We start from the raw sequence: 16,788 nt of genomic DNA on the forward strand, positions 1-16,788 counted from the left end.
CCGCTCCTCCGCACCCTCCCTCCCCGTGCGCTCCGCCGACCAGAGCCGGGGAGCAGCCCGGCGCCTGGGGAGCCCCCCTCCGCCCCTCCTGGCTCCGGAGACCCGGGGCGCCGCCTCCCGGCCGCCTCGTCCGAGAGGAGCAGGAGGTGGGAGCTAAAAGCGTCCTTCCCACAGCTGCAAGCTGCCCCCCCAGGGCTTTTATCTTTTGGGTGAAAATGCGCCCCAGAAAACGCGGGTGAGTCTGCAATAACAGCATTCACAGTAACAACAACAAAAAAAAATTTTTTTTACTGAAAAAGCATTTAAAATTATTAAAAACAACTGTTTTCCTTTCTCCTTTTTTATTTTTAATGCGTAGCACACGCTTTTGAGGCTTTCGCAAGAGATTCAACTGAGTCACTGAAAGAGCAGCGATGTTGTCGGATCAAACTCCACGCTGCGGACATCCCTCTTGGGGCACAGAAGGTACCAATATTAGGGCCACCCTACCCAGGGCTGAAGCCAGTCACGTTTGTTCTGAGAGAAATGAAAAGCTGGAAAATACGGAGTAAAGAAAAGCTCAATGAAATGTGGAGGTAGGCTTTTAGGATTTTTAAATACCACCACTGAATTTCCTTAAGGCTGTTGTAGAAACAGAGGCGAGGTGGCTGGCCCTGAACAGGCAGGGTGACCTCCCAGAGATCTCCACAACAGAACCAACAAAACCAAACCTGTTGCCATAGAGTCAGTTGCTACTCATGGTGACCCTGTAGGGCAGAGTAGAACTGCCTCACAGGGTTTCCAAGGAGTGGCTGGCGGGTTTGAACTGCAGACCCTTTGGTTAGCAGCCATAGGCTCTTAACCACTGCACCGCCAGGCCTGGAAGGCAGTTAAGTTCAACACTTTAGCAAAAGAGGAAAAGAAGAACTTTTGGAATGTCCTTTGGGTTTTGATAAAGGAGTCCCTGACAAAACATGACTGCTGTTTAGCACAGAATCGAATACTAGAAGTAAATCCGCCACAGGATGCCTGTGGACTGAGTGAAACCCCTTCTTCACTGGAAGCAAGGGAACCTATCTGCAGACAGTCAGAAAGGGTTGGCTGAGAAGCCCTGACCTGACCTGGCATGGTGAGAGACCACAGCAAGAGCCCTGTGCAAAGGCACCGCCAGGTTGCCCAAGGGGAGCAAGCAGGAATGCCCATCAAGGGAGGCAGGGAAGTTCAGAAGCCAGGTTGGTGGTCCAGGGACTATAAGGCCACTGATAAGTATCTTCTGAGTAAAACTGAGGAGGAAGTCAGCTATAATCTGAGATTGGGGTGCACCGGAGCATACAGAGCAGTCAGGAATGACAAGTAAATATCCCTCCCGGACATGTTTACTGGGTACCTCTTCTCAGACCTACTGCCAGACTCTGGAATTGCAGAGATGAATGGGTCATGGACCCTGTTGTAAATAATCACAAGCAGGAAAACGGGTGCAGAAAAGTGTGGTGGGCACCATGACGAGAGTGTAGGAAGGGACAGTGCGGAGGAGGCAGTGATGGCGGGGAAGAGGTACACACAGTGAACAGTTCCTGGGGGAGGGCTTTGAGAAAGCCCCCCTGGATAGCTGCTGCTTGACTGGGGCTTGAAAAATGGAGTAAGTGTTCACCACCAGGTCAGGTAGAGGAAGCAAGTCTGGCAAATGCCAATGGATACAACGTTGTTTAGGGCACACCTCTGGAGGCAGACTACCCTAGATGAAACCCCACTCCTGCTACAAGTCAGCTGTACAACCTTGACCTTGGGCAAGATATAAATCTTAGTGAGCTTCAGTTTGCTCAACTATAAAATCGGGATAACCATACTACCTCCTTTATTGGCACCATCTAGTTTTTTTTAGTGTATAATATGTTCAAGTGCTCGGGACAAACAGTAAGCATTAAATAAATGTCAGCTGTTATTACTAAATGTACAGAGGTTCCTGGAGGTAAAACAATACACACATCCATATTTTAAATATTATTAATCTGAACTATCTGCTATATATATTAAATATGATTAAAGTAAACATGGAAAGAGGTATTAAAGCAACTGGGAGGGGATGAAAAGAATACTGTGCCCTAACCTCTGTCTTCACGTTGAGTCGATTCTGACTCATAGCAACCCTGTGTGCAGCAGAACAAAACACTACCTGGTTCTTCGCCATCCTCATGATCCTTGTTAAATGCTTGAGCCCGTTGTTGCAGCCACTGTGTGAATCCATCTCCTTGAGGGCCTTCCTCTTTTTCACTGACCCACTACATTACCAAGCATGAAGTCCTTCTCCAGGGACTGGTCCCGCCTAAAAACATGTCCAAAGTATGTGAGACAGAGTTTCGCCATCCTTCCTTCTAAGGAGCGTTCTGGCTGTACTTCTTCCAAGACAGACTTGTTCATTCTTTTGGTGGTCCATGGTATATTCAACCTTCTTCATCAACACCGTAATTCAAAGGCATCAATTCTTCTTTGATCTTCCTTATTCGTTGCCCAGCTTTCACATGCATATGAGGCGATTGGAAATACCATGGCTTGGGTTAGGCCTGGAAACCCTGGTGGCATACTGGTTAAGAGCTATGGCTGCTAACCAAAAGATTGGCAGTTCAAATCCACCAGGCACACTCCTTGGAAACCGTATAGGGCACTTCTACTCGGTCCTATAGGGCCATTAGGTCCTATAGGGCCACTATGAGTCTGACTCGACAGCAGTGGGTTTAATTTTGGGGGTTTGGGTTAGGTGCACCTTAGTCCTTAAAGTGACATTTTTGCTTTTTAACACTTTAAAGAGGTCTTTTGCAGCAGATTTGCCCATTGCAATGTGTCATTTGATTTCTCGACTGCTGCTTCCATGAGTGTTGATTGTGGATCCAAGTAAAATGAAAGCCTTGACAACTTCCATCTTTTCTCCATTTATCATGGTGTTGCTTATTGGTGCAGTTGTGAGGATTTTTGTTTTCTCTGAGCCAAATCAAATAGATGCCAAAAGGCAAGGGAACCCAGGAGATGCTGTCTGCTGAGAGCAGCCTCCTGGACTCAGAGCAGGGTGAAGAGGGATGGAGAATGTCTCTGGAGGGACAAATGGAGAATACCCAGCACAGGTAGTAACAGCTTCCTACTGTTGCTCATCTCTGGGTGCTCACCGTCCCTTGCTGGTTCCCTAATCGTGCCCACATCTCTTCAGTAGTCCTTCCGTCGAAGTCTCCTGAACCATCCTGAGTTGGATTCTGTTTCGTGCCAGGACCCTGACTGACACAGTAGTTGGTCCAAGAGTGGTCTCAGGAAACACAGTTCTTCAGCGTGGAATTCTGAACGGGTTACACACATATTTATGAATGCACAGGGAGCAAAAAGTTGCTGGTAGTCCGTGACACACAGCAGCAGCAGGGTGACTCAGATTAGCACCGGTGGTGGTGTCAGGGCCAGCTGGGGGACAAGCTTTGAGGGCTCTTGCTGCTGTTGAACTTGATTGTTACGGCAACAGTGATAATTACCAAGATTGTAGAGTGAGGTGGCTGTATCTGATTGCCCTGGAGAGTTCACAGAAAAAAATATAAACACACAGGTATTAAATTCTCATCTCCAGGTACAAATATGGTGAAATTCAAAGAATCCTTTATCTGGTATAGCCACAGGGCAGACAAGATTTGTGTTCCCATCTGAAATCTGATTGTGCAGGTTACAGGACTGTTACAGAGGTTAAGTGCTCAGCCTCAACAAGGCCCTGTTGCTAAGATCAGAACACTAAATGGGAAGGAGTGGGACCATAGACGAGATGGGATCATTTGGGGAGACACAGACAAAGCTGAACTCCCAAATCCCAAGTCTTGTTTGCCTACAGAAGCAGCCTGTCCTCCCCCAAATGACAGTGTTAGTCACCGCTTGAATGAAGAGCTTTCAAGACTTCACCTGGGACGTTTGCCTCCCAAGTGGATGTCTGTTCCCCTCAAAACTTACATCCTATGCCTTCTTGACTCCAAGTCCATAACAACAGGCTCATAAGAGAATTGCAAGGTCTGCCAGGACCTAGCTTATATACCAAGAACATTGGAAAATCTTGCCAATATGTATTGTCAGGAAGCTGGGGAGTATTATGAGAATAGAGTTTAGAGTGTTAGACCAAAGAGAAAGAAATATAACATTGGATTCAGCAAGGGTTATGAATATGCATATAGCCACCCGAGATTCCTGATTTTGTGTGTTGTATCCAGCATCTGTGAGACTCTAAAGTTTGCTTCCTTGGTTTATTGAAACTTGGCTTCAACAAAGGCCTGTAGTCAATGAGGTTGAGATGCCAAAACTTCCCTGGTGAATAAAGACTAAGAGTTTAAACGTTTAGGAAGAAAGGAATGTTCCAGTGGAACTATTTTGTGCACCCAACTCAGCCCCCACCCCCTCACCAAAGAGCCCAAGAAACGTTCTTTATCAACACATTAAAAAATGGGGGGAGTTTCTACTTCCAGTAATGGCGGCTAAAGACCAGTCCTCCTTCTGAAGACAGCCATAAAATCTGGACATTGTTAAAACAAACAAACAAAAAGAGCCATTCATTTGAAGCCATGAGGGAGGTACCATGGCAGCAAAGACTTGAGGGACCAAGACCTGAGAGGAGAAACTGACATACAGTCTTGTTTTTCTCTTCAAAGTCTTTGCTGGAAGGCAAAGAATCCAAGCAAAGCTTCTGGAACTTATACATACAAGGTAGACAAAAATTGGAATTCAGACCCTACCCAGAGAAGGGACCTTAGTAAGTAACCCAGGTTTTTGGTTAGGATCACCAAAGTGATACGTTCTCAGAGTAGAGGGGAACCCCCCTCCAAAAAAAAAAAAAAACTCCACAAAGACTAGTGCCTCCCTTTCCCCCAAGCATCTCCATCTCTGATTGATAGAAGATCTTTCCCCACTCTTATTACTTGTCAGAAGCCAGAGTAAATCCTCCCAAAGGATGATAACACCATTCAGAGCCTCGATTTTTTTTCTATAATTTTTCATACACCGTAGTCAGCATCAGTACGTTACCAGGCATGATAGGAAGCAAGATTACATGACCAAAACGCAAGAGAAAAAGAGCAGAATCTATTAGCAACTGATTCATAGAATCGCCAGACATTGAAGTTATCAGGTGCAGAGTGGAGTATGTATTAGTAACAAATGCAAGAAATGAGATAATGTGATGCTTAATTTTATGCATCAACTTGGCTGGGCTGTGGTGCCCAGGCATTTGGTAGAAAACTAGAATAAAACCCAGACCAAATCCATTGCCATCAAGTCAGTTCTGACCCGTGGTGACCCCGTGTGTCAGAGTAGAACTGTGCTCCACACGGTTTTCAATGGCTGTAATCTTACAGAATAAGGAGCTCTGGTGGTACAATGGTTAAACATTCAGCTGCTTACCGATAGGTTAGAGGTTCGATCCCACCCAGAGGCTTCATGGGAGAAAAGACCTGGAGATCTGTTCCTATAAAGACTGCAGCCTAGAAAGCCCTGTGGAGCAGTTCTTCCTTTCACATGAGATTACTGGTATGGACTGAATTATATCCACAAAAAAACCTGTGTATCAACTTGGTTAGTTAGCCCATGAGTCCCAGTATTCTGTGGTTGTTCTCTGTTTAGTGATTGTAATTTTATGTTAGAGAGGATTAGGGTTGGATTGTAACACTCTCACCAGGTCACATTCCTGATCCAATGTAAAAGGAGTTTCCCTGGGGTGTTGCCTGTACCAGCTTTTATCTCTTAAGAGGTAAAAGGAAAGGGAAGCAAGCAGAGAGTTGGGGACCTCATACCACCAAAAAAGTGGTGCTGGGAGCAGAGCATGTCCTTTGGACCCAGGGTCCCTGCACCTGAGAAGCTCCCCAACCATGGTATGGTTGAGGACAAGGACCTTCCTCTAGAGCTGACAGAGAGAGAAAGTGTTCTCCTGAAACTGATGCCCTGAATTTGGACTTTTAGCCTACTTTACTGTGAGAGAATAAATTTCTCTTCATTAAAGCCATCCACTTGTGGTATTTCTGTTATGGCAGCGCTAGATGACTAAGACAGTCACTATGAGTTGGAATCAACTCAGTGGCACCTCACAACGACAATCTTATGGAAGTAGATTGCCAGGCCTTTTCCTCCACAGTGCTGCTGGGTGGATGCTAACCACCAACCTTTCAGGTAGTAGCTGAGCATAATACTAGTCTAAAATACTAGAAGGTTTTGTAGATGTGATTAACGTTTGTAATCAGTTGATTTCAAATAAAAGAAAGTACCCCGTGGCCTCATATACATGAGGAAGCTGGACAGTGAAAAAGGAAGACCAAAGAAGAATTAATGCATTCGAATTGTGACAACGGTGAGGAATATTGAGTATACTGTGGACTGCCAGAAGAAAGAACAAATCAGCCTTGGAGGAAGTACAGCCAGAATGCTCCTTAGAATTAAGGATGGCAAGACTCATCTCGCTTACTTTGGGCACATTGTTAGGAGGGACCAATCACTGGAGAAGGTCATCGTGCTTGGTAGAATATCAGTGAAAAAGTGGGAAACCCCCTATGAGATGGAATGACTCAGTAGCTACAATGGGCTCACACAAACAATTGCAAAGATGGCACAGGAGACTGGAAAACATTTCATTCTGTTACACGTAAGATTGCTGAGTCAGAGCCAACTTGACAGCAACTAACGACACCTCTCAGTAATGTAGATGGGCTTCATGCAATCAGTTCAAGAGGTTTCCAGGAGCAAAACTGAGGTTCCTGAGAGAAGGAATTCTGCCTCAAGACTGTGACATAAAAATCCCGCCTGAGTTTCCGGCCTGCCAGCCTACCCTATGGATTTCAGACTTGCCAATTCCTTAAATTAAATCTATGCATTTGTCTCTCTCTCCCTTAGACACAGATGTAGATATAGATCTGCAGAGAGACAGAGATACAGGCAGAGACGGGTATATCATATCTGTAGAACCCTGACTGATACAGATTTGAGTTATCAAGGGTGGTTCTAGAGGAGCAGAATCTAAAGGAAGATTTTTCTTGGTTTTATTTTTTTTTCTTTAAATATTTCATGTTTTAGGTGAAAGTTTACACAGCAAATTAGGTTCCCATTCAAGAATTTTTATACAAATTGTTCTGTGACATTGGTTACATTTTTTACAATGTGTCAGCATTCTCGTTATTTCCATTCTGTTTGTTCTGTTGCCATTGATCCAGCTTCCCTGCCCATCCTTGATTTCTAACCTTTTTGCTTTGGGTAAATGTTGACCATTTGGTTTCATATAGTTGATTGTTTAAGGGAGCACATTACTCACAGGTGATATTGTTTGTTTTATAAGCCAACCTGTAATTTGGCTGAAAGGTGACCTCCAGGAACAGCTTCAGTTCTAAGTGCAAAGGGTATCCTAGGGCGATAGTCTCAGGGGTTCCTCCAGTCTCTATCAGTCCAGTAAGTCTGGCCTTTTCTTAGGAATTTGAATTTTGTTCTAAAGATGTGTTTTCTGAATTGATCCTGGGGTCTTTGGAATTGCTCATTGAATCTGATTAGATACAAAGGCACCGATGATTCTCTTTCAAGTAATAAAGAGAGCACTGATAGTCCATGGGCTGATGTGGCAATACGCAAAATACCACCATTGGATGTTGTGGTTAGGTGCCATCAAGTCAGTTCCTTCTCATAGTGACCCTGTGTACAAGAGAACGAAACACTGCCTTGACTTGCGCCATCCTCCTGATCGTTGTTAAATGCTTGAACTCACTATTGCAGCCATTGTTGCAGATGTCAGTCCATCTCATGGAGGGTCTTCCTCTTTTTTGCTGACTTTCTACTTTACCAAGCATGATGTCCTTCCTCAGGACTGATGCCTCCTGATAATAGGTCCAAAGTATGTGAGACAGTTTCCCTATCCTCACTTCCAAGGAACATTCTAGCTACCCTTCTTCCAAGACATACTTGTTCCTTCTTCTGGCAGTTCATGCTATATTCAGTATTCTTTGCCAACACCATAATTCAAAGACGTCAGTTCTTCTTTGGTCTTCCTTAACCATCACCCAGCTTTTGCATGCATATGAGGCAATTGAAAACACCACAGCTTGGGTCAGGCACACCTTAGTCCTTAAAGTGACATCTTCGCTTTTTAACACTTTAAAGAAGTCTTTTGAAGCAGATTTGCCCAACGCAATGCGTCTTTTGATTTCTTGACTGCTGCTTCCGTGGCTGTTGATTGTGGATCCAAGTAAAATGAAATCCTTGACAACTTCGATCTTTTCTCTGTTTATCATGATGTTGCTTATATTGGTCCAGTTGTGAGGATTTTTGTTTTCTTTATGTTGAGGTGTAATCCATATTGAAGGCGTAGTCTTTGATCTTCATCAGTAAGTGCTTCAACTTCTCTTCAGTTTCAGCAAGCAAGGTTGTGTTATCTACATATCACAGGTTGTTATTGAATCTTCCTCCAATCCTGATATCCCGTTCTTTTTCATATAGTCCAGCTTCTCAGAGTATTTGCCCAGCATACAGATTGAGTAAATATGGTTAAAGAATACAACCCTGACGCACACCTTTCCTGACTTTAAACCACGCAATATCCCCTTGTTCTGTTCCAAGAACCACCTCTTGCTCTATGTAAAGGTTCCTCATAAGCACAATTAAGTGTTCTGAAATTCACATCCATCGCAGTATTATCCATAATTTGTTATGATCCACACAGTCGAATGCCTTTGCATAGTCAAGAAAACACAGGTAAACATCTTTATGGTATTCTCTACTTTTAGCCAGGATTAATTTGTCATAAGCAATGATATCCCTCGTTCTGCATCCTCTTCTGAATCCAGCTTGAGTTCCTGGCAGTTCCCTGTTGATGTACTGCTGCAACCGCTTTTGAATGATCTTCAGCAAAGTTTTACTTAAGTGTGGTGGTATTAATGATATTGTTCGGTGATTTCCCCATTTGGTTGGATCACCTTTCTTTTGAATAGGCATAAATATGGATCTCATCCAGTCAGTTGGCCAGGTAGCTATCTTCCAAATTTTTTGGCATAGAAGAGTGAGAACGTCCAGCACTGCATCTGTCTGTTGAAACATCTCAGTTGATATTCCTTCAATTCCTGGGGCCTTTCTTTTTGCCAATGGATACTCCTAATTAAATAACTTAGAAGAGGCAAGGTTCTGGGTGTTCATGTATTTTATACCTTAGAACATTTTTGTCAAACTAATGAGTATAATGAGATTGGCTAGTTGCTCCTAATTGTCTTGGAGAAAGTGGCAGGAGGCGAGGGGGTGGTGTGGAGAATGAACTCAGGGGTTCAGTTTCCCAGCTCAAGTACCACAGAAGTGACCTGAAAGTTTCTATGTGTGCCGTGGAAGAAACCCTTATTTCCTATAGCCACAGAACTGACATTTCTGAAAACCAAACCCAGAGTCTCATCCTCCAAACGAGTGAATTACAACAGAAATTTAATTTCCAACCTCGTAGGCATAGGGCATCTGTTGATAAAGTGAGGGCACTGATTGGGATAGAATGACTCTGAAGATTGGAATGAGGACATATGGGCAGATTGTGATGAAGCTGGGGATACTGAACCCCTGGGTAATGTGGGTGAACCTCATCTAATCAGTTGAAGGCCTTAAGAGCAAAAACTGAGGTTTCCTAAAGAAGAAATTCTGGCTCCAGACTGCAATATCTATTCCTGCCTAAGTTTCTAACCTGCTGGCCTGTCCTACAGATTTCAGACTTGCCAGACCCACAATCATGTGAGATGTGAGACAATTGCTTAAAATAAATCTCTTTATACAGATATAGATGTTGTTGCTGTTAGGTGCTGTCGAGTCAATTCAGACTCATAACCACCCTGTGTACAAAAGAACGAAGCACTGCCCAGTCCTGCGCCATCCTCACAATCTTTGTTATGTATGATCCCATTGTTGCAGCCACTATGTCAATCCATCTCGTTGAGGGCCTTCCTCTTTTTCGCTGACCCTCTACTTTATCAAGCGTAATGTCTGTCTCCAGGAGCTGATCCCTCCTGATAACGTGTCCAAAGTAGGAGACAAAATCTCACCATCCTCACTGCCAAGGAGCACTATGGCCATATTTCTTCCAAGACAGACTTGTTCATTCTTCTGGCAGTTCATGGTATATTTAATATTCTTTGTCAACACCATAATTCACAGGCATCAATTCTTCTTCAATCTTCCTTTTTCATTGTCCAGTTTTCACATGCATATGAAGCAACTGAAAATACCACGGCTTGGGTGAGGTGGACCTTAGTCCTCAGAGTGACATCTTTGCTTTTCAACACTCGAAAGAGGTCTTTTGTTGGATTTCCTGACTGCTGCTTCCCTGGAAGTTGATTGTGGATGTAAGTAAAACGAATCCTTGGCAACGTCAGTCATTTCTCCATTTATCATGATGTTGACATATATCTATCCCCTGTAGGATAGATGGAGACTTGGTGGCTCAGTGGTTAAGAGGTACAGCCGCAAACCAGAGACTGTGTGGGCAGCTTCTATCTGGAGGTGAGATGAGAAGGCAGAGGGGAACAGGAGCTGGTTGAATGGACACGGGAAATGCAGGGTAGAGAGAGGAAGTGTGCTGTCACATTGTAGGGAGAGCAACTAGGGTCACGTAACTATGTATAAGTTTTTGTATGAGAAACTCACTGGAATTGTAAACCTTCACCTAAAGCACAAAAAAAATTTTTTGTGTGTGTGCTTTAGGTGCAAGTTTACAGAGCAAATTAGTTTCTTATTCAAAAATTTATATACAGATTGTTTTGTGACAACGGTGGCAATCCCCACAGTATATCAGCACTCTCTCTCTTTGCCTTCACACCCTGTGTTCCCAGTGTCCATTTGTCCAGGTTTCCTGTCCCTTCCTGCCTCCCACCTTTGCTTTTGGGCAGGTGTTGCCCATTAGGTCTCCAATACTTGAGTTAACTAAGAAGCATGTTTCTCACATGTGTTATTGTTCATTTACAGTTCATTTCATAGGCCTGTCTAATCTTTGGCTGAAAGGTGGACTTTGGAATCGACTCACTTTGGATGCATTGTCGGGAAAGTCCAATCTTGAGAAGGATATCATGTTTGGCAGAGGGCCAGTGAAAACAAGGGACACCTTTATTGACACAATGGCTGCAGCAGTGGACTCCAGCATGTCATCGATCATGAAGATGGCACAGGGCTGGCAACGTTTTGTTCTGTTATACATTAGGTTGCCAAGAGTCGGAGCTGATTCCATGGCAACTAACAACAGCAAGAAGGCTATTTTATAACTCTTTGTCAGAGTAGAGGGATCCCTGGGTGGCTTGTTGAAAACTGACAGTAATACAAATGATTCTTGTCCAAAGCACTGCAAATGAACTTTGTTCCATAGAGATGTCACCTATAGGGTATTAACCAGTTCTGCATGTATTAATTAGCAACTTCATGTCAGCCTTTCTGTATATCTCTTCTATATCTATATTTCTGTTCTTCAAATTCTGCTTTCACCTAGTCTTAACATCTTATTGGTTCCCTCAGAATTAATGAGTTGAATAAAATCTTTGATCTATGTTCATTTTATATTTGCATGAGAGTCATGCTTTTAAGCTTTTGAAAATTATACTTTAGAGATAAAAAGAATGAGGACACAATTGGCAGGATTCTGAAATGATTTCATTGTAGTGGAAAGCTGGAAAAAGGTAAAAGTCTCTTCAGTGATACTTTTGCTCCCCTGCCCTGTTCTTTCCCTATTTTACCACCAGTTTGTTTCAGTTTTTTATAAGACAGAAAATCGATGCTAATAACCCCATAACATAAATGATCCATAATTTACACCGTAACAGAATTAAATAAAAGAACAAAACCTCGAAACACTCTCTAATTAGCTCTGAAAAGTGACTGATCTATAGTGGATACAGAATCTGCATTTTGTTTCAATAATAAGCTTCTTAAGTAGAAAGAGAAGGATTTTGACAAATTAAAGAACTTTCGTACAGTATGTTGTACCTTCGTAAACATAATGGTACAAGTTACAGTATTCTTTCTGAGATTCCAGGATTTGACCTGAAAATGTTTTCTTTGCATATTCAGCTGTCTCTGAACAAATAAGAGTAGGATACCTCCTCTTATCCTGGTATATATATTTTTTGTTGTTGTAAAAATGTATATAACACAACGTTGGCAAATTGCACACTGGTCTGATTTCTGATTGTTACTCACCAGAATATATCGCTAGCCTCCCTCTTTCACTTCTTCATAGCTACTGACGTTAACATTTTTTTCCTCCTAGATTTTCTTTCAAATATGTGTTGATTATCACATTATTTAATCTTTCTCCCTAATTACATAAACATGTGTAAGACTATGCATGTCACAGTTATTTTGTTACATATGCATATAAATCCATAGCTTCATTGAAAGCAAAACCAAATGTTTAATTCCCCTCATATCACAGAAAATGCTATGAAATGAAGAGAGGAAAAGTTTCCGTGAGCCTCTAGAGCTGGGCTCTCCAATATAGTAGCCACCAGCCATAAGTGGTGTTATGGATTGAATTGTGTCCCCCCAAAAGTGTGTGCCAGCTTGCCTAGACCACAATTCCCAGTATTGTGTGATTGTCCACCATTTTGTCATCTGATGTGATTTTCCTATATGTTGTAAATCCTACCTCTATGATGTTAATGAGTGGGATTAGCGGCGGTTATGTTAATGAGGCAGGACTCAATCTACAAGATTAGGTTGTGTTTTAAGTCGATCTCTCTCGAGATATAAAAAGAGAGAAGCAAGCAGAGAGACACGGACACCTCATACCACCAAGAAACGAGCTAGGAGAATAGCACGTCTTTTGGACCTGGGGTCCCTGTGCTGAGAAGTTCCTCGACTGGGGAAGATTGATGACAAGTTCCTTTCCCCAGAGCCGACAGAGAAAGAAAGCCTTCCCTGGAGCTGGTGCCCTGAATTCAGAAATCTAGCCTCCTAGACTGTGAGCAAATAAATTTCTCTTCATTAAAGCCATCCACTTGTGATATTTGTTATAGCAGCACTAGTTGACTAAGACATGTGGCTATTTAGGTTTAAACTAATTAAAATATTAAAAAATTAAAATTCAGTTTCTTACTCACATAGCCACTTTTCAGTTGCTCAATAGCCGCGTTTGGCTAGTGGCTGCTGCAGGGAACGATGCACATAGAGAACATTTCCATCTTCACAGAAAGCTCTGTTGCGGAGTGCAACCTTAGAGACCACAGTTGGAACGCACATAATTATGACTCTGTGATCAATATAATCATATCTTGTAAATCTTTATTTTACTCTCCGAAGTTTCCTTTGATAAACAACCACCACATTGAATTACAGTGCTCTCTTTAGCATGGACATCTGTGAGGAAGATAAAAGCTAGACCTTTTTCAGCTAATCATGTGCGTCGTAAAAGAGCTCAGACCAGATTTCTGAAAAGATGGGAGCACCTGTATGGAAGGCCCTAGACACTCTATGAGTTGTAATTGTTCAGTTGTGATGATGGTGGGAAAATGCATGTCAGGAGCAGTGGTGGTGAATGTGTAGAGAACAGAGCATTGATGCCCACAGAACTTGTGGGCTGGAGCATTTGAGACTCGATTATCTAGAATTTAATAATTTAAAAATTGGAAAGAAGACTTTAGGTTAAATAAGACTTACTGAAGGTTTTTTGTTTTACTGAAGGTAAGCATATATCTCTTCCAAAACGTCATTAAAATGATAGTAAATGGGATTGAAAGGCTATAAACCCACAAAGAGAACAGGAAGGTAGAAAACAGCAGACTAGACGTTAATAATGTTTTAGAAGACGGTATGGAATGGACACTGATCTAGAAGATTAAAAAAAGTACAAGTCTAAAGAGATTCAGGGGAGCCTTAGTCACACAAAGCTGAGAAATGTCTTGAGAATTGGAGGTCCCAGTTTCCTCTGAAGGCAAGGTTGAGACATGGAGAAAACTAAGAATTTCCTGAAAGTTCAGAGAGCACTCCAGGTCCGTTTTCCCACATGCATAGTCAGGAAAATGGGGAAAGTGACTAGCTCAAGAAAAATGATCTACATAAGCTGACATTTGGGGTTCCCTCAGTGAAAAATCCAGCTCAATACCTTGTCCCTACAGTGAGCTAACCAATGAATACATACCATTCATGCAAGGCACACACAGCTTCCAATCAGCTTTTTAGTGACTCATTCTGAAATACGAGTGGGCCACAGTACCTCAGGACACCTGGAGAATATTTTTTAAAGGAAGACAGCAATACAAACAAGATATTGGGGGGAGGGGGGGAGGGCAGGGAGACAAAGCAGGAAGCAGAAGAAAACTTTTTAAAAAGCTATAATTAATATTCTCAGAGAAGAGAAAATATTACACCATAAAATTAGAGCAGGAAACCATAAAAAAGGAACAGAGAACAAGAAAGACTCTGGAAAATGTAATTGCAGAAATGAAAAATTCAATAGAAGTTCTGAAAGATGTGGTTGGGGATATAATCCCAGAAGGTAGAGCAACAACAACAAAAAGATACAGAAAATAGGAGAGAGATAAGACAATGGAAGAGTCAATCTAAATGGTTGAATGTCTGACAAATAGGAGTTTGTAAGGAAAAAAAAAACAGATAAAATAGAAGGGAGGAAATTATTTAAAACACAACCAACATAGGCCACGAGAGTTAATAAATGCCTCCAGATCACAAGGGCCCACTTTCAATGGAAGATAAAATTTAAGGATTCAGTTTGAAGTTTACAGACCCACCCCAAGGCACATCATATTTCACATGATATTTCAGAACCCCAGCATAAAAAGAAGACCCTAAAACCTTCCAAGGAGAAGCAATAGATCACAAAGTAAAGTTTCAGAATCAGAACGGCATCACAGACCGTACTGGAAGCTGGAAGACTGCAGAGCAAAGCCTTCATTCAGTAAGTAGTCTGAAGGGAGAATGACTTTACCCTAGGAATTCTACACCTGGCCAAATGATTAATCAAGTATGAGGGTAGAATAAAAATATTTTCATATACTTCAAAACTTTCACTTACCAAATATGCTTTCTGGGGAAATACTGAAGAATGAGGAATGAGGGAGTTAAGTCAAGAAGAAAGGGTAGACAGGAGAGCCAGGAAATCAAGGACTCAACTCAAAATCCAAATCAAACCTGTTGCCATCAACTCGATCCCGATTCATAGTGACCCTATAGGACAGAGTAGAGCTGCCCCATAGGGTTTCCAAGGAGCGGGTAGTGGATTCAAACTGCCAACATTTTTGTTAGCAGCCCAGCCCTTTACCGCTGCGCCACCAGGGCCCCAACTCGGGAGAGAGTCAAAAAGAACTTCTCCAATGAGAATGAAGGGAAGTTCCAATCTTCACTGTGCAAAAGCCCAGAAAGTTCCCCATCCAGTGTGAGGACTCTAGCAGAGCTACGAACCTCAGAGTCCCTGATTGAGAAGAACCGAGTGGGGAGGAACTTTATAACTCTCACAGAAGGTTTGAGAAAGAATTTGTGCGGAACACCGGAAAACTAAGTAAAATTTTAAAGGAGGAAATGTTTAACTCCAGGGGGAATGAGTTTTACAAGAAAAGGACAAAGGAAGATTTCTCCCCATTGCCTCACAACTACAATGAAGGTTTGGGTCTCTTGTGGCACAGACTGCCATTTCTCTGTTCAGCACCTGCTTAACCCCCCACCCTAAAGGATTTGGGATTGTTTTAGATACTTCCAAGTGGGCAAAAGAGATTACTGGGCATTCTTTCAGAACAACATGCTGGACTTCCCATTTCATTGTCAGGGCTACAGTACAAACCTCTGGGACTGAGGTTAACTTCTAGATTTTTGTGTGAAATGCAAATTAATTTCTGCCCAGTGAACAGAGAAGCCCAAAGGGGTAGTTTACAGCCCTGTTGAACGTGAACCAGTTTTGAATCAAACCCAGCGAGCTGTTTAATTGCCTGTCTATACCTAACTCCCCAGTGTTTGTAACATCTTACTAGTCACAACATCTTACTTGTTCCCTCACTAATTAATGAGTTGAAAAACTCTTTGACAAGTTTTCATTTTATATTTATGTGAGGGTCATGATTTTACACTTCCGAAAATTTTACTTTGACAAAAGGCTAAGATTAAAGCGATGTAAACATTTTTAAAACTCCTATTCTTAGAACAACCCTTCCAACCCCATAATTACAGAAATTAAGACGTTTCTATTTCAACCAAAGCAACTGAGTACAAAGAGTTGATTGGGTGCTAATCTTCTTTCCTGTTCTGGTTGGAAGTGCTTATTAGACTTCATCAGTAACCACAAAAATGTTTCCAGGGAGATCCTTCTAGACTCCACAGAGTTCACAAAATAAGTGGGAATAAAGCAAAAGTGTTTGTTACAATGAGGCTTGAAGGCAGTGGTTTCCCTCAGAATCCACAGAAAGACAAGATCATTTCTTTCCAGGTTAGTGGGAAAAACTTCTTCCCAAGCAGGGGTGAACTCAGGGAGCTTGAAAGAGGGGACAAGGGAGAGGGGAGGGCACAGAGTGAAACCTGGCTGAGGAAGGCCTGTTGGGGGTGGTACGCCTGAGAGACTAGGAGAACAAGGAGATTGGTACTCTCTATTCATTCGTTTGGTAATTAACAATATATTACTTCATTTCACTTATCCTCTTGTTTTTTAAATTAGATTGTAAGCACTTTTACTGTAATTATTTTATGGGAAAAAGTACATGCACATTGTGAAAACTCAAAACAGTGTGAAATGATACACATTGAAAAATGAGTCCTCCACCCACCTAACCTTCAAGTACCAAGTCCTCAAATACATGTTATCATCAAAATTTTACA

At 42.3% G+C, this 16,788-nt stretch overlaps 1 protein-coding gene and 1 long non-coding RNA gene across 3 annotated transcripts in view; one reads left to right on the forward strand and one right to left on the reverse strand.

The window, feature by feature from the left end:
• The window catches only part of TBC1D8 (TBC1 domain family member 8), a 183,190-nt gene extending 168,048 nt beyond the window's left edge, over positions 1-15,142 (reverse strand). Inside the window, exon 1 of the mRNA XM_064268498.1 lies at positions 15,118-15,142. Within this exon, the coding sequence (XP_064124568.1) occupies positions 15,118-15,127 (10 nt within the window). The 5' untranslated portion in view covers positions 15,128-15,142. The remainder of the gene's footprint in view (positions 1-15,117) is intronic.
• LOC135227765 (uncharacterized) lies at positions 219-14,197 on the forward strand. 2 transcript variants are annotated; one of them, XR_010317895.1, is made up of 5 exons: positions 219-235; positions 359-575; positions 10,180-10,328; positions 10,406-10,485; positions 10,948-14,197. It is a non-coding gene; the product is annotated as an uncharacterized LOC135227765 (long non-coding RNA). The 2 variants fall into 2 exon arrangements; XR_010317896.1 differs by lacking the exon at positions 219-235 and having other exon boundaries at positions 358-465.
• Positions 15,143-16,788: the final 1,646 nt, after the last annotated feature.

This window comes from Loxodonta africana, chromosome 15 (genome assembly GCF_030014295.1).
Source record: "Loxodonta africana isolate mLoxAfr1 chromosome 15, mLoxAfr1.hap2, whole genome shotgun sequence".
Classification (NCBI taxonomy): domain Eukaryota; kingdom Metazoa; phylum Chordata; class Mammalia; order Proboscidea; family Elephantidae; genus Loxodonta; species Loxodonta africana.